The 21,025-nt window shown below is 40.6% G+C and overlaps 2 protein-coding genes across 6 annotated transcripts in view; both read left to right on the forward strand.

Moving 5' to 3' along the window:
- The first annotated feature begins 3,546 nt into the window (after nucleotides 1-3,546).
- med1l (mediator complex subunit 1-like) lies at nucleotides 3,547-12,974 on the forward strand. Of its 5 annotated transcripts, XM_029755870.1 has the most exons (18): nucleotides 3,863-4,287; nucleotides 4,391-4,450; nucleotides 4,651-4,742; nucleotides 9,095-9,170; nucleotides 9,375-9,429; nucleotides 9,695-9,827; nucleotides 9,934-9,962; nucleotides 10,101-10,172; nucleotides 10,248-10,322; nucleotides 10,476-10,552; nucleotides 10,673-10,735; nucleotides 10,819-10,930; nucleotides 11,085-11,209; nucleotides 11,404-11,522; nucleotides 11,711-11,909; nucleotides 12,035-12,130; nucleotides 12,245-12,347; nucleotides 12,511-12,974. In XM_029755870.1, exons 3-18 carry the CDS (start codon nucleotides 4,740-4,742, stop codon nucleotides 12,896-12,898), a joined length of 1,725 nt encoding a protein of 574 aa, XP_029611730.1. In that variant the 5' UTR covers nucleotides 3,863-4,287; nucleotides 4,391-4,450; nucleotides 4,651-4,739; the 3' UTR covers nucleotides 12,899-12,974. The 5 variants fall into 5 exon arrangements, with proteins under 5 accessions (XP_029611727.1, XP_029611731.1, XP_029611729.1 ...); XM_029755867.1 differs by lacking the exons at nucleotides 3,863-4,287; nucleotides 4,391-4,450 and adding an exon at nucleotides 3,547-3,796; XM_029755869.1 differs by lacking the exon at nucleotides 4,391-4,450 and having other exon boundaries at nucleotides 3,862-4,287.
- Nucleotides 12,975-17,247: 4,273 nt separating this feature from the next.
- The window catches only part of LOC115195718 (F-box/LRR-repeat protein 7), a 36,412-nt gene continuing 32,634 nt past the window's right edge, over nucleotides 17,248-21,025 (forward strand). The window contains exon 1 of the mRNA XM_029755873.1: nucleotides 17,248-17,859. Within this exon, the coding sequence (XP_029611733.1) occupies nucleotides 17,823-17,859 (37 nt within the window). The 5' untranslated portion in view covers nucleotides 17,248-17,822. The remainder of the gene's footprint in view (nucleotides 17,860-21,025) is intronic.

Raw genomic sequence — 21,025 nt, forward strand, 5'->3', positions numbered from 1 at the left:
GCAACATTTTACATTCACAGACTGTTCAATAACATATTCCTTCCGCCTGCAAACATTTGACACGTGGCCAAACTTTGTACATTTCTTGTATTCCACAAATGCTCTTACGGCATATCTTATATATCCCAGCTTTACATAGGATGGTAGATACTCTTCATCAAACATCAATAATAGAGATACACTTTGCTCCTTTTTAGTATTATCCATACGGCTCAATCAACGTGCATTAACTACTCCTGGAATTCTTTGCCCAAGATATTGATTATCAATGTCCAACGGGACGCCAGAGATAACACCTTTTACCTGTGCCCTGCTCCGAAAATCAAAGCTGTCCACTTCATGCACCGATAACTTTGGGAGCCACAATACACGCTCCTTTTGCTCTTTAGATACACACAATATCAACACCATACCACTCCTGATTACTTTGACTGCATCCACTTTTCCCAACGCCTTCTTCACCATCCTTGTGACTTCAAAAGGGTTTCCCAAATGAACAGCCTTATCCAAAATACATACTCCAACAAGCAACGATTCATCAGACTAATTTTCCACAACAATGTTATCCATTTTTGTTCCATTCTTGGACTTCACTGTTGTCCACTCATCTTTCTCACTAACTGTACTCAACGAATTCCATCTTCAAAAAACACTTCTGCTTCCGCCATCTCAACTCCAAACTCACTACACCAGTTTGAGCTTGGGACATTTTCGAATTGACTCTACACACTAGACGCCTGGGTGTATTTGAACGTTGATGACGAACACTGTCAAAATAACAAATAGATGATCTAAATAGCCAATTCACTACACACCTATAAGAACAGTGTCAATAATTCCTAACACAACTGAGTTTAGAGAGCCTTGGCATAACATGTCACTCCAGCATAATCTCTCCTGAAAATGAGCAACCAGGGCCACGTTCAGTAGCCAAACGTTGTCGAACGTTACAGATACAAATGACATGAATAGAGCCAACATTAGGGTCGGCTCCAGGAATAAGTGACAAAGCGGTTACTTAGGTCCCCAGGCCACTAGGAACTCATTTCGGGTCTCAACTTACTGTTGAGAGTTAGAGTAGTAGAATACACAAGATGCACGTTTGACATTTGGTTGTGCATCAGCAATTTTTATATTGTTATGTCGGTCACTGACAGTCACTCAATTAGCCATGTCATCAAACAATTTTTAGATTGGTAAATTAGTCTAGCGGTACTGATCGGGCACGGAGGTCATGTCCACTCATATAGGTCATGCTCACTCATATATCTTTAACATTGGCATAAATCCTGGCAAAATGTGTAGAATTGCAGGAAATTAGATTTAAAATTGTGAAAATTATCTCTGCCCCATGGCAAAATGTCTAGAATTGTAGGAAATTAACTTTAAAAACTAAATGTCTCTCCACCATCAAGAGGGAGGCCGCTAAAATTAGCTAAATAAATAATAGAATTGGGCTGCCTGTGTCAGCCTAAATGGTCGGTGAGGCATGTTTGTTCTAGCTTACATAACATATTTATATCTGGACATTACAAACCGTTGTTTCCTGCTGAACGCACCCCAAGTATCGACCAGAACAGGCTAGAGGGATACTTCGGGATTTTGGCATTGAGGCCCTTTCTCTACCTCCCCAGAGTCAGATTAACTAGTGGATGACATTTTTATGTCTCTGTGTCCATCATGAAGGAAGTTAGAGGTAGTTTCACGAGTGAACGCTAACATACTGGACACAGAGACATAAAAATGGTATCCATGAGTTCGTCTGACTCTGGGGAAGTAGATAAAGGACATCTTTGCCAAAATTCCAAAGTATTAAAGCCTAACACTGTGATAATCCAAAATGCACATAAACCGTAATTTCATCATTTAACATTAATATTTCACTAAATAATCAATACTTCTCAATAGTTATTGTATCAATGGTCAATGCAAAGGCTATTACATTTCACAATATCAGGACATAATATCAAATAAACCTTTAATTCTGCACTATGTAACTTTTTGGGCAACCCACTAAATACACATAGAAATCTGTGTGGTAGATCTGTCATTCTCATTGAAAGCATATTGTTCTGTCACTCATTGAAAGCAAGTTTAAGACGCGAAAGAACTGTTCTATGTGCATTATTTCTATGCTTCCCGTGCTTAAGTTTCATTTGCATGTTTTACTTTCAGTTTTGTACAACAGCTTCAAACAGCTGAAAATACAATATTTTTGGTTATCAAAAATATATTTCACTGCGGTTTAGATGGTACAATGATTTGCTGAACGATACTTGCTTATTTTGTCACATAAATTGAAATTAGGGAAACTATTACAGTTTTAGCAAACAGGAAAAGGCGGAGTGATTTCTACCTAGTGCATCTGTACAGTATATTGATACTAGGAAACTCACCGCTCAATTTAGAACAAGCCTAATGAAGATAACTTAATGTGGGTAGGCCGTGACTGACCTCACCTAAAAGTTGGATGCAATCCGCCAATCAAATTCCAAAGGAAAAGAAAAACATAGAACATTATTAAGTGCCTGCACCTGCTGGATAAATATGTGGGTGTGACCAGTATGTGAGCAATCTGCAGTAAATCAGTCCAGTCTACAAACAATCCACAGTGATTAAGCTACAGCTTGGCCTAAATAGTGTTACAATTGGAATGTGCTTGAAATCGTTAGACAAATGAACAAACAGTCTGTGTTTGGCGCTAAAAGAAGGGATGGGGTGATGTAATAATGTATATAAACCCTGGATGTGAATCATTCTGGATAAGAGCGTCTGCTAAATGACTAAAATGTAATATGTATTGGCCAATGAGAGTCTGAAGCCACCGGTAGGCCATATTGGTACTCCACAGATGAGGAAATTCTCCATAGGTTTGAATTAATTATTTAATTGTTTCAAAGACAAAATGACATATACAGAGACAGCAGGAGCGGTAGAGATACTCTCAAAGATCGGCTATGAAAAAGCCAACTGACACTTACTCTTGTGTTACTGACTTGTTGCACCCTTGACAACTACTATGATTATTATTATTTGACAATGCTGGTCATTTATGAACATTTGAACATCTAGGCCATGTGCTGTTATAATCTCCACCCGGCACAGCCAGAAGAGGACTGGCCACCCCTCATAGCCTGGTTCCTCTCTAGGTTTCTTCCTAGGGTTTGGCCTTTCTAGGGAGCTTTTCCTAGCCACCGTGCTTCTACACCTGCATTGCTTGCTGTTTGGGGTTTTAGGCTGGGTTTCTGTACAGCACTTTGTGATATCAGCTGATGTAAGAAGGGCTATATAAATAAATTTGATTTGATATACCGGGTATTTAAGTATTATTATTTTTTGTTTGTTTTACTGTGGACAGTAACAATGTAAATCTTGAAAAAATAATTACTTAAATGTTTTCTTTTTTTCCTTTTGGTTAAGCTCAAATTAAATGTAATTGAAACATTAAGGTGTCTGTAAAATAATTGCTGAACATTTTATTTGTTATTTTTTTACATGAATGCATTTCAATAGTTTCCAAAATATATTTCACAACGGTGGGGGAGTGCCAAGATGGAGGATCAGTGGCTTCAAAACAGCTACTCCTGGCCGTTACCTACTGTGGGTATTTAAATCATTAGTGTCATGTCCCACTTGATGGAGCTCTCCTTTGCGCATCATCACATACACTTTTTTTGTTTGTTTGTTGTTGACCTGTTTCAGAGTAGGCCTATTTTAGAGGAAACACAACAGTTTATTTCATTCTGAAACCGCATGGGCACCAACTTCTGGTTCAAGATATAATTGAAGATGGCAGGTGAGAGATGTGCTTGGCTATTTTGATAAATTAATTGATACAGCCTGAAACTAATGACTGCAACATCGTGTGAACGTTCCTCACAAGCCAAATTACATTTGAACTTTTTCTACTGGTTGTCCGTGGTGTTGGACCTTCAGATCGAAATATCCATAGTAAACTATTGTTTACCCAACTTTTTAGAGCGCTGGTACTGAAGTAGAAATATCTACTATCATCTGGCACATGCGTAAACACCTGCAGACTTCTGTTAGTATGCACGCATGTAGGCTACTTCCATCTAGTGCACCTGCCTTTGGTCATGAACAAACACGTGTGTACGTGTTGCATGCATACTAACTGAAATCAGCAGTTATTTACATGGTTTTACGCATGTGGTAGAAATGTAAGCTTCAGCACTGTGCACAAAAAAAAGTGCATTCCATACTTTCCTGCGGATTTGTCTCAAATTGGGAGCGACTGAAGGACAAACTGCACAGCCAACTGCTAGAGTAAGTTCAAATATAATTTTATTCAACATTCTGGCTTTTAAATAACAATCTCAGTTTTGCAGTCATTAGTTTCGGGTGTATACCAACTAATTGTACATTACAGCCTGATTTAATCAGACTAGTGCTTGGTGAACTAATGTAATTCAGAGAGGGCAATACCGAGGTAAATATTCAAAATGTTGTAATTGAGGGAAGCAATTGAACGCAGATATATAACCAGTAGAGGCTCAGCCTGGTTTTTGACCCCTTTCACACAATGGCAATTGTTATTTCCAGTCTGCCGTCTTCTGTTTGTCACCATCCAATGTATTTGTCACCATCCAATGTATTTGTATCTTAAGCACTTAATTGTCTGCCCATCAGTGGTTGGGAGTAAGTCCTTCATTTCTGACCTGCACTCAAAATATGCAGAAAAGACATGGAATGAGACCTTTAAACTGGTTCGCAGGTGTATGGTAAGTATTAGTGAAAAATTTCTGAAATGTTCCTCCAATGTCATGTTTCACCTAGCCCAGGTTCAAGACCGAGTTTCTCAGTCTAGCAGTATAACACTAACCTACCATGCAACATATTTACCAACCTGTTTCTGTGCCTGTTTGGCAACACTTTTCCCACATCAGAGGGTATGTCAGTGAATTGGTAATGCATCATTTGCTGAGCAGTGCCTGTGTAGAAAATAATTGAATCCAATTGTTAGACATCTTTGCCTAACAAGGTCAAGTTAGGATGTGTCAGTTATCCTGTGAGAGCTTTCGTTCGGAAAATATTAGGGTTTTAGGTGCCAAGCTTAAGTTATGTTGCAGCATTGTGTAGGAGGGAGATTCCTAGATGTGTGCAGGAGGGCATGAGACAAAGGGATGCGTAGTATCGGTGGAGGAAGCTGTGGGGGTGCCCACGGGGCTGGAGATCAGAGGTGTCCGGTGAGAGAAAGGCTGGTTGAGGTTTCCAGGGTCAGAGTAGTACAGAAAGTGTCATATGCTGAAGCAGTGTAGAGCGTGTTAGAGGAAGATGGGTACAGAGTGAGGGATCCTGAGAGGATTCCTCTGAGTACGCAGAGAGGAATGGGAATAATGTGGGTTTCTTAGCATTCATTGCCATTGTTGTCAACTGTACTGCAGAAATGGAATGTAAGTCACAGAAAAGAGATTGTGGTGGCAGCTGCAAAGAAGTACTTGTTATTGTGAGGTTTTACTGCAAAAGAGTTGCAGGGGGGGTTGAGTGATGGTGTTCTGTCCTCCCAGACCGTTGGGAAGGAGGATTAGATGGAATTAAATAGTGGAATGGGGTGTTTTTGTTGTGAGGGCTAATAGCTGGCAGGGAAATGATCCTTTATCCCAATTTTGTATTACCGGACTTGAATGTAGGTAGGCCATGACTGACCTGACACTCCAGTACAGTAGGTGGCGGTGTATGCACCTTAAAGTTGGATGCGAGCCGCCAACCCAATCCTGAAGGTGTGCTCCCAAGGCAATAACACAACATGGAATCCATGTTTGGTTTTGATTTGGAGGTGAGGTGTTAGCATCTAATAATTAGATTTAATTATTTCCTGGGCACAGCTCGTCGACGCATTCCCTACCATCCACGGATATACCCTCCGACATGGGAAAAGCGTTGCCAAACAGGTAGACAAGTTTTGCTGCTAGACCGAGATACAAACTCGATCCAGAACATGGACTAATACTTCACCTAGCTCTTGGTTCTCAGTTGAAGCTTTTATAACGGAGCTGCCAATGTGTGTAACAGTCCTCACGCTCTGTCTACACGTTAATCAGTGTGACCTGAAGCTTCAGCATTGCTTGCTGTTTGGGGTTTTAGGCTGGGTTTCTGTATAGCACTTCGGCTGATGTAAAAAGGGCTTTATAAATAAATTTGATTGTTTACCCTATAGTCATTTAAATTTCCCCCACTCCCAAAAGTATGGTAAGTAAATCAATATACACTACCGTTCAAAAGTTTGGGGACACTTAGAAATGTCCTTGTTTTTTAAATAAAAGCAATTTTTGTCCATTACAATTGATCAGAAATAGTGTAGACATTGTTAAAGTTGTAAATGACTATTGTAGCTGGAAATGGCTTATTTTTAAATGTACTTTTTAAGTGGAATATCTACGTAGGTGTACAGAGGCCCATTATCAGCAACCATCACTCCTGTGTTCCAATGGCAAGTTGTGTTGGCTAATCCAAGTTTTACAATTTTAAAAGGCTAATTCGTCATTATAAAACCCTTTTGCAATTATGTTTGCACAGCTGAAAAACTGTTCTATTTAAAGAAGAAATAAAACTCAAAATGGCCAGAAACAAAACTTTCTTCTGAAACTCATCAGTCTATTCTTGTGCTGATAAATGAAAGGCTATTCCATGTGAGAAATTACCAAGAAACTGAAGATCTCGTACAACGCTATGTACTACTTCCTTCACAGAACAGCGCAAATTGGCTCTAACCAGAATAGAAAGGAGTGTGAGGCCCCGGTGCACAACTGAGCAAGAGGACAAGTACATTAGTGTCTAGTTTGAGAAACAGATGCCTCACAAGTCTTCAAATGACAGCTTCATTAAATAGTACCCGAAAACACCAGTCTCAACGTCAACAGGGAAGAGGTGACTCTGGGATGCTGGCCTTCTGGGCGGAGTTCCTCTGTCTTCTATTGGCCAGTCTGAGATATGGCTTTTTCTTTGCAACTGCCTAGAAGGCCAACATCCCAGAGTAGTTTCTTCATTGTTGACGTTGAGACTAGTGTTTTGCGGGTACTATTTAATGAAGCTGCCAGTTGAGGACTTGCTCCAGATACTCAACTAGTCTAAAGAAGGCCAGTTTTATTGCTTCTTTAATCAGAACAGTTTTTGGCTGTGCTAACATAATTGCAAAAGGGCTTTCTAATGATCAATTAGCCTTTCAGCCTTTTGCGGACAGTCTGAGCACTGATGGAGGGATTGTGCGTTCCTGGTGTCACTTGGGAAGTTGTTGTTGCCATTCTGTACCTGTCCTGCAGGTGTGATGTTCGGCTGTACCGATCCTGTGCAGGTGTTACACGTGGTCTGCCACTGCGAGGACGATCCTGTCTCCCTGTAGTGCTGTCTTAGGCGTCTCACAGTACAGACATTGCAACTTATTGCCCTGGCCACATCTGCAGTCCTTATGCCTCCTTGCAGCATGCCTAAGGCACATTCACGTAGGGACCCTGGGCATCTTTCTTTTGGTGTTTTTCAGAGTCAGTAGTTATTTGGATTTTTTACAAATGATCTTTGTAAGACAGGGTCCTGAAAAAGGGACGTTTTATTTATTTTTTGCTGAGTTGTGTATATCTCTCTGCAGAGGCACTTATAAAGGGATAGTGTGAGACTTGAGCAATTATGCCTTTTCTATTTACCCTGAGTCAGATGAATTCATGGATACCATAATTCTCTGCGCACAGTTTGAAGGAAGTTACTAACTAGCGTTGGCGCAATGACAAAGTCTATGGGAACAGCTAGCATGCTAGCTCTTCCTGTAGAAATGCTTGTTGAAATGGCTTGCAAAAGTACCTTCAACTGCACGCATAGACAAATGGTATCCGTGAGTTAATCTGACTCAGTAAGTAGAAAAAGGGCTTAACTGCCAAAAAACCACGTACTATCCATTTAAGATCATTGACAAGTTAGTGTATAGGCTATTTGTAGCAAACAGAATGAGAAGTGGTGCGAATGAGAGCCACGATCACACAGACGCCACTTGCTCCTCCTCTCCCTACAGTGCAGTGGCTCTCAGTTATATTTTTGATATTGTCAACATAATTACATTTTCATACATTTTGGAGTAGAATGTCTGTGACCTTAGTCTTTCTACAAAAAAACATATCCTGGGGGGGCATGCCCCCGGACACGTTTTGCTGCAGGGGTTAAAACAATCATATATTGGAGTTCTTTTTAATTTGAAAGTAGAGGGCCTTCTGTTTCCAGAACCGTATCGCGATTAAGAATCGTTTCACGTTTAGATGGCGTAGTTGGCTGCCAGAGCCAGTTTACCTCTGAACATTACATATAAGGAAGGGTCTTGGATGTTAATGGAGTAGGCTAGCCTTCATTTCTTAACAGTACATCTTGGGCTAATGTTTCACCAAACTTGTCTTGAGGACAAACATCCGTGACCGTTCAGCCACAAGACTTGAAATGCCTTCCAGATGTTGGCATTCCAAGATGATTTTAGCCAGATTAGTATAACTCTACATAAACAACTGGTCCCTTCTTTGACTGAGTAACTGGTATGATCTGTCACCAACAGGAATAATTTCCAGTATAAAGTGCCACCCCCTTCCCAACACATTACCCAGATCTACCATTGTTTAGATTCAACGTCAGTGGGGGTACAATTTAAAAGCTCTTGTTTGTCGTTTTAGAATGGGCTGAAGGTTTTTGGAATTGTGTCATTTGGACACTGCTTTCTGGACTCTGATGTGACGAATCTATCCTGATCCATCCATGGCCATTGTCCAGTTGCACTCCACGACTGGGGATGATTGTGTTGTGTGGCCTCGGAAAGAAGTTCAGCTTGGCAGCAGTCAGTCTCCAGGGCCTGTTAGGGGGGGTTGAGAGAGGTTGTTGGGCGGACAGGGATGTGATGTGCGGTCCGAGGGGATAAGGCAGCTGGAGTTGGTCCTGGGCCATCTAGATGTCTGCCCTCAACAATGCTGCTCAGTCTTAAGCCCTAAGTTCATTCAGTTCCTAAAGACTCTCGAGATGTGCTTTCTCAAGCTCTGTCATAGTATGTAGTAAGTGCTTTCTTTCAGGATACTTGAGATGCTCAAATGTCTTCATCTGTATTTTATAGGACAAATCGAGAGGTGACACCAAACCCTGTGAACCACTGATTAGGTGTCTGAAAATACTCCATGAATCACTGAATGGTAAATAAAACATGAGTTATTTGTATTCACAACATCAGCTAAGTTCAGTCTTCTGCATAGGCTAGTATCAGTTGTAATGCACTCCATTCCAGTTGAAGGTCATCATGCAGAATTATGATTATGGTGACTGCCATTTGTTCTATGATCACTTCACTCAAATTATAACTTTATATGAAACATTTCCCAAACCGTTTTCTGTTCCAGTGTTGTCTTTGAGTGCCATGGCATCACGGTTGGAGATAATAGCCAAACAGAGAGGGTAATATGATTATTTTTGTAATCTGTTTCAATTCGGTAATATAATGCCTGGACTTTGTGTCCCTCTACTGGATAATCCAGGGACCTCTACCCATTTTGAATGCGCCGAGTCAGTGCAGCATCTCTTGAGTTTCCTGATTTTTGGATCGATAGATTCTTAGGCCTGTACAGTATGGAATTCATTTGATATACACTAAACTCCATCGCACTCTTGGTGTTTGCAATGGCATTTCTCATTATTGAGCCTTGACCTCTGTTTTGTACAGGATGGGGTCCCACCTGAGCCCCACTGAGACAACATGTTACCTCACAGCCGACATGTTCTACCTAGAGGTCCTACTGCTGCCTGGGGGAGAAGTGGAGGACGTCAAGTTGGCCCAACACGGAGAAGCCCCTGTGGTATTAGACTGATATTGTTTCATTCCCATATAGGAAAACATTTTGTGATGTTTCAAATTACTCATGTCACTGAAGCCAATGTTTTTTTGTTTTTTTTGTGTGTTAGTCAAGCGAGTCACTTCTTCAACTGCTGAAGTAAGATGTAATACATACGGTCTGATTAATACAATTTGTCTGACAAACTGAGGTCACATGACATTTATTTTACCAAGTTCTACCAAAGTATACATTGTTGGCACTTCAGATTACTCCCATCTGTTTATTACTGCACAGGTCAAAGAAGTTTGAAGAATTCTCAGTGAAACTGAAAGGCCTTTCCGCCCTGTACAACATCCCTGGAGACAAGTACTGCCTTTTTTACCACTAGTTGATATTCAATGTAATTGGCTTATCATGCCGCTTAACCAGTCAATCTTTTAGTGAGACCAAGATCAAGGTCTACACAGCCCTTCAGTTCTTGGGGAAAGATCTACAGAAGATATCCCATTTGCCAAGGTTAGTAAAATGTAATTAGAATGGCCGAAGTTGAATCGAGAAGGAATTGTGACTCCTGCATCTTGCTGTGAGAATTAAATAAGCTAGAGGTTGTCTTGAATGAAATTCTATATCATTGTGTTGAAATATTCACAAATGTTTTTCTCCTTTCAGAGCACTAAGGGAGTACAATCTTCAAGTGGACATGATTCTCAATGGCAGGATTGGATATCTTTTGGCAGGGAGCGAAGGTAGGTTACTACTAAAGGGAGCAAGACCATTAGCCAGAAAGCCCCTAGTCGTTTCTTTAGCTGCTCGATCACCCTCAATGACTAACAGAAATATGCTTCTTTTTTTGTTGTCCTATTCAGGTATCCCAATGACTATCCAATACTACATCAGCCCTTCTGACATTCTGTTGATGTCCGATTCAGGTATGTTTTGGAACATTTGCAACTGCGTTTGAATGTTATTTCTTTAAAAAATAAAAGTGTTGTGTTCTGCTATGGGATTGCAGAGAGGTGCAGTGTTGGCCAGTTGGCCTTGGTGACAGTGGGGCCAACTGACTGTACACACAAGCTCCAGATGGCATCTGTCATCCCACAGCCACCTCAGCTTGACGCCCAGGGGTAACTATCTCAATGTCATGATATTACTATTTTCAAATGATACATTGATATCTGAGCTTTTTCTAAATGCAAACATGGAATTCCCCATATTAGGATGAAATCCCAAATTAAGACAGCCATGTTAATAAAGAGTTTGTGTTTTTTGTTGTTGCAGTCTACCATTGTTCAGTCCTGTCTGTGAGGAGCTCTCTGGAATGATGCCAGCCTGCTTCCAGCTCAAACTGCAGCCACCCCTACCAATGCTCTCTTCCTTTGTTGAGAAGCTCAGCCAAATTACAGGTTTGTATGCTTTGATAGTCCTTTTAGCACGATTCAATTGTGCTTAGTCTTATCTGTGAATAAATGGGTCTTCTTGCACTGTAATTCACATTGGCATGATACAGACACATTTCAATTGAACGCATTCAGTTGTACAACTGACTAGGTGTCTCCCTTTTCTTCTTTCTTGTGATCAAACTGCTACTGTTTCCTAGATGTTGCCATAGCTGATACTGACCTGCAGTGGGCACCTTTTCCCCAGTTGATGATGACCTTATTAGGGGAAAATGGTGGCGACAAAACATGGGATGGCCAAGATGCCCACTTTCTAGTGGTTTGTGTGTATATATGCTTAAACCAAAACAGGTTTTGAATGCTTACGGACTTAAAATTTTGCTCTACAATGGATATCATACTGGCACTATTCATTGACAGCTGTGCACAGTAAGACCTACACCACTTTCTTCTACTCAGCATTCCATCAAAGGTATTAATTTGGACACACCTGTCTTCTCCATCCAGCCACTCCCAGGTAGAGAAATGCACAGCTATGTGCTGCCAGGGGCTGCATGGGAAGAAACTGCTCTGAGGGGGGCGCTGGTGAGTACCATTCCCTTCACCCACCCCGCCCATGTCCCTGCCCTACTGGAGCTGCTCCGCCACCAGTGTGCAATTAACACTCTACTGGCCAGCTGCATTACCTCTCACAGGCCCAGCCCAGGTAAGTGAGCAACTGAGCATACATCAGGGTTCTAATCCTACAATCCCCAAATGTCACAGAATACTATTTAATTATTACATGGATTATTACATTGACTTGGCTATAACCAAACCCCTTTTTTCTAGGTCCAGTGTGTGACCTATACTGCGAGGTTTTCCCTGAGTCAGGTTCCAGCCTCTCTGTGACCTTTCACCTATCTGACAGTGACTCTCTATCTGTTTGTGAGTATTTGTTATCTCTACTCTGCAGGGGTCGGTTTAGCGGAATCACAATACAGTATGTTTCGCTCCATGTTCTCTACTCAGGGTTTAGTGTGGTGTATTGTTGTCTTGCAGTGCTGGTGAATGTGGCAGACTCCCGGAAGCTCACCTGCAGTCTGTTTGCAGTGGGGTCAGAGGATCAATCCATGGATGAATACGTCTCCAGAGTCCTAAAGAGGTTTGATTTTACATTCAGCCTGTCTTCTCCCACTAGGTCCATTTCTCAGTCATACTGCTTAATTTTGTCTCTAGGCAGAGACCACATTCTTACACTGAGTATTTACTTAATGAGTTGTTGGTTACATGTCTTCGATATTCATCGTCTTGCTCTTCTGATTCAGATGTATGTCTATTCCTGTGACCATGCGTGCCTTGAATCGGAGGCTGTCCAAGAGGACCTGTGGAGAACCTCTACCTGCATGCCCCTCCACCGTATCCACTGCAGATGGCAGCCCTGCTTCTCCTCCTCTCCCCATGTCCTATGAGGCTGACGGCCAGAAGAGAGACTGCCCTGGCCTGGAGTCCATTGGCATCCCTACTACCCCCTCTACCGCTGCCATGTTCTCCCAGGATGCAATGGAGGCAGAGTCTGCCTTCTGTCTGTCTGTTACTGAAGTCAATACAAACCCTACTGTCAACCCTTACCCCAGTGCCTCGGTGTGTGTGTGTATTCACATTGGATGCACAACAACCATCTCCCAGAACTTATCTAGTCAGTTTAATGCGTGACCCACAAAGGGGTTAAAATGTTTAAGTGATCATTTTATTGACTGGTTTTAAAATAATAAAGTTGAGTCTTTTGACCTATTAGTTGTTTTGAGGTAGCCGTCACATCAGCATAATAGGCTTTTAAACTATAATGACTTTAATATAAAGTAATTGTACTGCTTATAACTGTCCCTGCCGAAAACATATTTTAGCAAATAGGAAAGCCCTTAGCACTCTGTTTTACTTTGTTAGTGGGGTTCAGATGTCAGCGTGTTAAACTTCACATATTACTCTAATTTATGACATGTGAACCTTAGACCGTAGCATGCACTGCATGTATTTATAATTGCTTTAAACCACAACACGAATATAGTGTGCATTTCCAATAACTCCTCTAACTCTACCAGTCATTGTGTGCGGAGGTCAAATTGGTATCAATATTCAGACCAGAGGACCGGTTAGTTACAGCTGTTTTTATGGTATTGGCTGCCGTTTCCTTTTATTTGTTAATTTACCTCTCACATGCACATGTCAGTAACACTGTTAAATGAAGGACGTAGAACACATTGTGTGTGTTCTGGTGCGGCAGAAATGGTTGGCTGTAAAAGGTTTGGGGGCTTGGCATTTGACCCCTGCAGAGACAGAAATTAAGTAGATTAAAAAAGAAATCCCCATTAGCCAATGATGATAGCTAATCTTCCTGTGGCCCGACACAATATACATTACAGACAAATACTTTAATTTAGTAACAGACATTACAGACTTGAATGCATACATTACTATACACAAACTTACTAGACAGTTTATTAGGTACACCACCCCGTTCATGAAAATAGATTGCGCCTACAGATGTGAGTCACGTGGCGGTGGCTTGCTATATAAAGCAGGCAGATAGGCATCGAGGCATTCAGTTACTGCTTGTTTGAATGGGCAATAATGAGTGACCTAAGCCAATTTAGAGCTTGGTATGAACGTTGTTGCCAGGCGCGCCGGATCCAGTACCTCAGAAACGGCCGCCATCCTGGGCTTTTCCGTGCACAATAGTGTCTAGGGTTTACCGAGAATGGTGCAACAAATAAAAAAACATCCAGTCAGCGGCAGTCCTGTGGGCGAAAACAGATCGTTGATGAAAGAGATCGGAGGAAAAGGGGCAAGAATCGTGAACGCTAACAGGCCGGCCACAAACAGAAAAATAACGGCGCAGTACACTATTGTGCAGAACGTCATCTTGGAACCTACAACTGGATGGGCTATTGCAACAGATGAGCACACCGGGTTCCACTATCAGGTAAAAACAAGAAGCGGCTCCAGTGGGCACACAATCACCAACATGGCGGTGGTGTACTGGTGTGGGGAATGTTTTCCTGGCACACGTTAGGTCTCTTGATACCAATTGAACATTTCTGGCACCATGTAGAATCCATGCCCAGAAGAATGGGCCTGACAATGGGCCTCAGGATCTCGTATTTCTGTGCATTCAAATTGCCATCAATAAAATGCAATGGTGTTTGTCTATAGTTTATGCCTGCCCATACCATAACCCAGTGGCGATTTTAGCATGTAAGTCTTGTTGGGGCGAAATTTATTATGCATGCCAGCAAAGCCACAACACTAAACAATACATTACTTGCACAATAATGGTGACAAACGCTGGTCACAAACTGTTAGGGCCTACATAAAGCTGTCCCAACACCTTACCACTGCTACACCTGGCTATCAGCGGAGCCTTGTCTGGCAGCAAAACAGTTTACTGCATTTAAAAAAACAGCTGATATGGCTGACTTGCTTAATCAAATTTGATTGAAATGTACACCTATGGCATAATGGGACGACGAGTGGTTGAGGCAATCCGTAATTTCAATTAAGACAATGAGCAAGCTAGGATGGGCGTAGTCAATATAACTATTTGTTCAGCACTTTTGAATGTACAGCAACAGAATTCAGAACATGGGCCGTTCTTACAGTATTATACCTGTACACCAAGTCAGAATCGTAGGATAAATTAAGGGGGCATATAAGCAGACAATTAAAGCGCTTACAATATTTGATGACATTTCTCTAAAACAGGCTATATGCTACAGGTTTACCACCAAGTCAGAACAGTAGGCTAAGTTATAAAGGGAAAAGCACATGAGCTACTAACAGCTTCCTACACAACATACAGTTATTATTAGCTACAGTATACATATCTCCCTTGTATGCTGCTTCATAAATGATTTAATATGCAATACATTTTTGAGCTCACCTTGTGTTGTGCTCACTTTAACAGGAAGGTGGAGCGGTGGTCCTTCGTGAGCAAATTTTTGTCATCAAACTTTGTCATCAAAGTCTCGCATTCTCTGGATGTATGGTGCTTTCAAGACAACTGGGGAAAAACAAGGTTGAATCATGATGTCAGGGATCTTCAGATTGGGGCTATAGAAAGAGGCCCGAGTTCCTGACTTCCAATTCTGAGTTGGATGACCGTTCAAAACATTTTTTCCCAGTCGGAGCTCTTTTTTTTCCCCAGTTGTCTTGAATTCACTGAAGTCTGAGATTTCCCAGGTCCGAGTTTCCAGTTGTTTTGAGCGCAGCAGAAGTCATGCTGGATTGACAGCATGGGCCACGTTGAATGTTTATCCTTTTAAGCTTGGAAAAGAGACCCTTAGACCTAGACTTGGACAACACACCCACTCCGCTGAATAGCAGGCTAGTGATTGCAATGCTTGCAGTTAGCCACATTGATGAATTTGCGATTTCCAAATTGTTGTGTAATGTTTGTTGTGTAATGGCGGCAGGTAGCCTAGTGGTTAGAACTTTGGACTTGTAACTGAAAGGTTGCAAGATCGAATCCCTGAGCTGACAAGGTAAAAAGCTGTCATTCTGCACCTGAACAAGGCAGTTAACCCACTGTTCCTAGGCCGTCATTGAAAATAAGAATTTGTTCTTAACTGACTTGCCTAGTTAAATAAAGGTAAAAAAATATATATGTTCAATGGCCCATGAGCACCGATGCGTTTTATCTATTATTTCTCTTCATATGACACGAAGTGTAAAGGATTTGCCAGTAGATTGTTGACTTGATTCATGATGATGACTACTAGCTTGCTAGCTACGATTTTGAAAGTATGATGTTGACATGATCAGTCCAATCAAAGCTAAGGTAATGACCTTGAGCCTTCTTGGATGGGCACTTCTAATGTAACTCTATTGCAGCACCTAGGGGCTTGAATTTTCAAGCTCTACCTGTAAATTTTGCGGTGATGTAGTGTCCCCATGAGTGACAGAACACTGAGTCAATCACGGCGCAACTAGAGAACTTTACCAACCCCTACGCTCCGTATTTTCCGCTGGCTGCCTCACCAGCACAGCAAGCACTAAGCTAGGCTGAAACCATGTTCAGGTTTTATTCTTATGCAGGCGTCATAACCAGCCATAAAATTACGCAATATATGTCACAACAGCTGTAAAAATGTGGGTCATGACAGTGTTATGACCATATTATAACAGGTTATGTCAGCTGTTAAGCCATATTATGGCATGGTTATGACGGTGTCATAACGTGTAATGACGCTGGGTTTCAAGTAAAGTGTTTCCTTATTTCTTTTAAATTATGTCTTGGGAACAATAGAACAGACACACACTTCAGTATTTCCATGATAAGTGTATAAACATGGATTGTGCAATTTAGCAAAACAAGAATTTTACTTTTTCCCAGGGTCAGTACAACACAAAGGCCACAGGGTTTGATACCTAAAGGAAGTTCAAATGAACGTTTTGGATGATAGAAATATCATAGCTTGATATTTCCTATTCCTGTTTAAACTTATTAACACTGGAAAGTTTCCAATAATAGAGTTTTATCACTTATTATATGCTCAGGAAAGTCATTCCCATTAAAAGAGTAGGGCCAAATACTGACACTTGATTAGTGTCCATGTCCACTTATAGTAAAAGAGCCTGGTCATGGAAGTTTCATGTGGGAAATTGGTGGTAGTACTACTAGAGTAGGAAATTGTCACAAACGTAGACAGAGGTCGTGTCTACATACTTAAACTGCATACTCATTTCAGGGTTTGATCGACTAAAATTCACTAATCTTTTCCGACTCACGTGTTTGACAACAGCTGATAAGATAAATTGACCGGCTGTACAAAAATGAACGAATGGCGGGAATCAACGCAATTGCCCATTCAGATAACGCATTCAGAGTACTATTTTCGAAATGTCACATACAATAAATGTTTATTTTTTGCAAACTATTTAGAAGCTAGTATGGGTATTCAGACACAACCAGTTATAGATATGTACATATATAGCACATCCTTCAAATCACATACTGTATGTCCAAAAGCTAATATGTGCTCATCATTGCCTATCATGCTGTGCAATGCCAATGTTATATCATTTGCTTCATGTACAATTTTGCCTAGGTTATTGTATACTGAATGGGGTTCCCTCTGATTTATTTCATCATCTCCCTTTAAATAAGGTGCACTGTCTCTTTAAATCTAGACTAGCGGAGTGCGTTTTCCCTTCACTGCTAAAAGTTATTGGGTATGGTTCTGGACGCCTCCATGACTGCACGCAACCCGCAACAGCTGCTTGCATTTAGGGGGTTTAATTTATAACGTTTATTTGATATTATTCTGATGCGGATTTATTCGGACAATGCAGCCCCAGAGTTATGGAGTTAAACAAACTAGTTGGATAGAGAAGTTACGCTTCCCGTACCGTCTCGGAAACTCTAGTCTGGATTGGTTTGCGTAAAAATCGAAACGTCTTTTATCTCCGTTATTCTGTCAACATCTGGATTAACCATTCGATGACAAAGATTCTTTTTGAATTTCCTTAACTCTATGTGATCATTTCCTTTTTCATATATGATAGTGTGTGGACGCTTATCCTGGATTTTTGCTTTTTTGGATACCAATGAGTTCTGCATGTAGATTATGCATTCTTTAGGATGGGTGCGAACAATGGGAAACAGTATGGAAGTGAGGGTGAGTATTTAGAATGCCCAAACTTTGAAGGAACCATTCGCCAGGGCAACAAGCTACTGAGAACGAACTTATCTTTTATGAATTCAACCTTGATGGTTTTGTATTAGAATATAATGGAATATTCTGTGCTGTTCCACAACTGAAATAATTAGTCTAATTTCAGAAGGCCTTTATCCATCCTTGCTCATTTAATAGCAAATATTTTGTTGCATACAAAAATAGAGCTTTCCTGTACCAAAAAGGCATGCCAGGGTGTTTACTCTTAGTGAGGTAGGCTATAACCAGTTATATGGCAGACATTATTTTATGCACATGATCATTCCATCTAGCCTATAGCCCAATAGGCCTTCTGTACCAGGTGAGGGGACTTTACTGTATGGGAAGTAAACATCAGACCTCATTGCATAATAGTGACAACCTATATCATGGGACGTAAAAAATATGAGATAGAAGGATTGTTAATTGTGATAATAGCCTATGTTGTCTTGCAAAATTACAAGATACAAATTTCATGGAAGGACCTACGGGCTCCTGAGTGGCACAGTGGTTTAAGGAACTGCATCTCAGTGCTAGAGGTGTCACTACGAACATCCTGGTTCAAATCCAGGCTGTATCACAGCTGGCTGTGATTGGGAGTCCCATAGGGTGGCGCACAATTGGCCAAGCATTGTCTAGGTTTGGCCGATGAAGGCCATCATTGTAAATAAGAATTTGTTCTTAACTGACTTGTCTAGTAAAATAAAAGATGACACTTAAATCCAAATAGCCTAATTTCTGACTGAGACATATACCATACACAGTGGTTTAAAGTACTTAAGTAAAAATACTTTAAAGTTCTACTTAAGTTGTTTTTGGGGTATCTGTACTTCACTATTTATATTTTTGACAACTTTTACTTCACTACATTCCTAGAGAAAATAATGTACTTTTTACTCCATACATTTTCCCTAATACCCAAAAGTACTCATTACATTTTGAATGTTTAGTAGAACAAGGAAAATGGTCCAATTCACGCACTTATTAAGACAACATCCCTGGTCATCCATACTGCCTCTGATCTGGCGGACTCACTAAACAAATGCTTTGTTTGTAAATTATGTCTGAGTGTTGGACTGTGCCCCTGGCTATCTGTAAATGTAAAAAAATACAAGAACATTGTACCAACTGGTTTGCTTAATATATGGAATTTGAAATGATTTATACTTTTACTTTTGATACATAAGTATATTTAAAACCCAATAGTTTAGACTTTTACTCAAGTAGTATTTTACTGGGTGACCTCATTTTCTATTAAGGTATCATTACTTTCACTCAAGTATGACAATTGTGTACTTTTTCCATCATTGACCATACACATACCATAATTCCTCTACCAAGGTCAAAATATAGAAATCTACAAAGTATGACTATTTGGGATATTAATTTACAGTACTTAATTACGTGTTCAATTGTTACTGTGTTCTAGATTGGCATATCTCATCAACTCTTGCCGAGTTCAGCACCTCAGACCTCAAGGCTTCTCCCTCAGATTTTAACAGACCAGTTTATTAGACCATTTGTGGTTCCCTCTTTATGTAAATACATATTTTTGTGTTACAACAGAAATCATTTGGGAGAGAGAATCAGCTTAAACACTACTTGGGTGGCTTAGGATTCATAGCTGTTCATTTTGCTCCACAGGAGATGACTCTGAACTAGCCTATGTTTACCAGAGGGATGTAGCCTGTAGCACAATAAGTTGCATGCAGCTCCAATGAAAACCTTCAAACAAGTTATGCAGTAAAGCATTAATATTAACATTAATATTAATATTAAGGTTGTCAAACAGAATTGTATTCATGTGTTTTATAGAGTGTATTTCGGTCCATTTACACATCTGTTTCCAAGTGTCCCCCACAATAAATCACACTTCAGTAACTAAAACTGAGCAAAGCTCTCCCAACACATTATATAAGCACAAGACAGGAAAGGACGTTTTTTTTCCAGAAATGTCAACAAGCATTTCTCAGGTGCCTTTCACAGGTCCACTTCCTCTGAAGGTGTCAGCTACGTACTGATATTTCCCTCCAAGGACAGGAATCATGAGGTCGGCACAATTTGTAAAACTCTTATCTGCTTCTCGTCCTGTTAAACTAATGTTCTCTCCAGTAATATCTCAGCAAAGACGGGGGCCTTTTATCAATTAGATTTGCTCACCTTCTGTGTCCTCTCTCCTCCGTCCTCTCTTGCCTCCTTTTGAAAAAGGTGAAAGTTAATCGAGGAGAGTCGACGAGGAGAGTGAACATGGATGGAAATGCGCTTGCTTGAAATGAGACGTTCCTTCTCCCCTCGCGCGTCATTAGGCAAATTACGTTTACAGGGGTGGAGCCCAAAACAAATGTGTAAAGTGCTCAAAACTAATTAAGTTAGTTTTATAGTTCAAACAATCCATAGAATATTGTTTTAAACATCTGCATGTTTTTCTCCTTTGACAAAACAAAAGCTGATTCAAAGGGGGTGTGGCAGATCTCAAAACTGTTAAGTGTTAGGATAAAAAAAACACCTCAAACTTGTATCTCAAACATGGTTGCTCAAACATGGTTGCTACATCACAGAACATGATGTTATGTTGGCTCATTGGTTGAGCTGACCAATCAGCTGTCTACTTCCATTCATATTTTTTAAGATTGGTGTACGCCCTCACCATTCTATGTTGGGTACGCCCACACCATTCCAAAACAGAAAATATGATTTTTAACATACTTTATTAAATAAAAAATTGGAAGGAAAACTATTTCACTCGTTTTGTAATTAATTATAGGTCATATTTCATAGAAATCTGGAAACACTAGAGAGTTACTTTAACATCTATATGGTTCTCTATCATGATGATGTGACTCAATTTGATGGAAACCATAGCAGATGTGCTGTCTCTATGATGTCACCACAATATGTTGCCGATATCATACAGCAGTTTGAACGTGAAAGACATATTAGTTGGATTATATTTCCTCTAAAAGAGAGAGAGAGAGTGTGTGTGTGTGTGTGTGTGTGTGTGTGTGTGTGTGTGTGTGTGTGTGTGTGTAGGCTTTATGTGGGAGGGGAAAGTTGCACTTGAAAATTACTAGTCTGGTGAGGTAGGTTTTAGTATAGTCATTACAAATGAGGTGTTAAGACCTCTTTGCCT

Source organism: Salmo trutta, chromosome 6 (genome assembly GCF_901001165.1).
Source record: "Salmo trutta chromosome 6, fSalTru1.1, whole genome shotgun sequence".
NCBI lineage: Eukaryota > Metazoa > Chordata > Actinopteri > Salmoniformes > Salmonidae > Salmo > Salmo trutta.

What these genes read in the sequence shown, in the direction of transcription:
- med1l (XM_029755867.1), top strand. An exon ending in CCTCAGCTTGACGCCCAGGG is followed by an intron (nt 10,931 to 11,084) that starts GTAACTATCTCA and finishes TTGTTGTTGCAG; the next exon opens with TCTACCATTGTTCAGTCCTG. An exon ending in GTCTCCAGAGTCCTAAAGAG is followed by an intron (nt 12,348 to 12,510) that starts GTTTGATTTTAC and finishes CTTCTGATTCAG; the next exon opens with ATGTATGTCTATTCCTGTGA.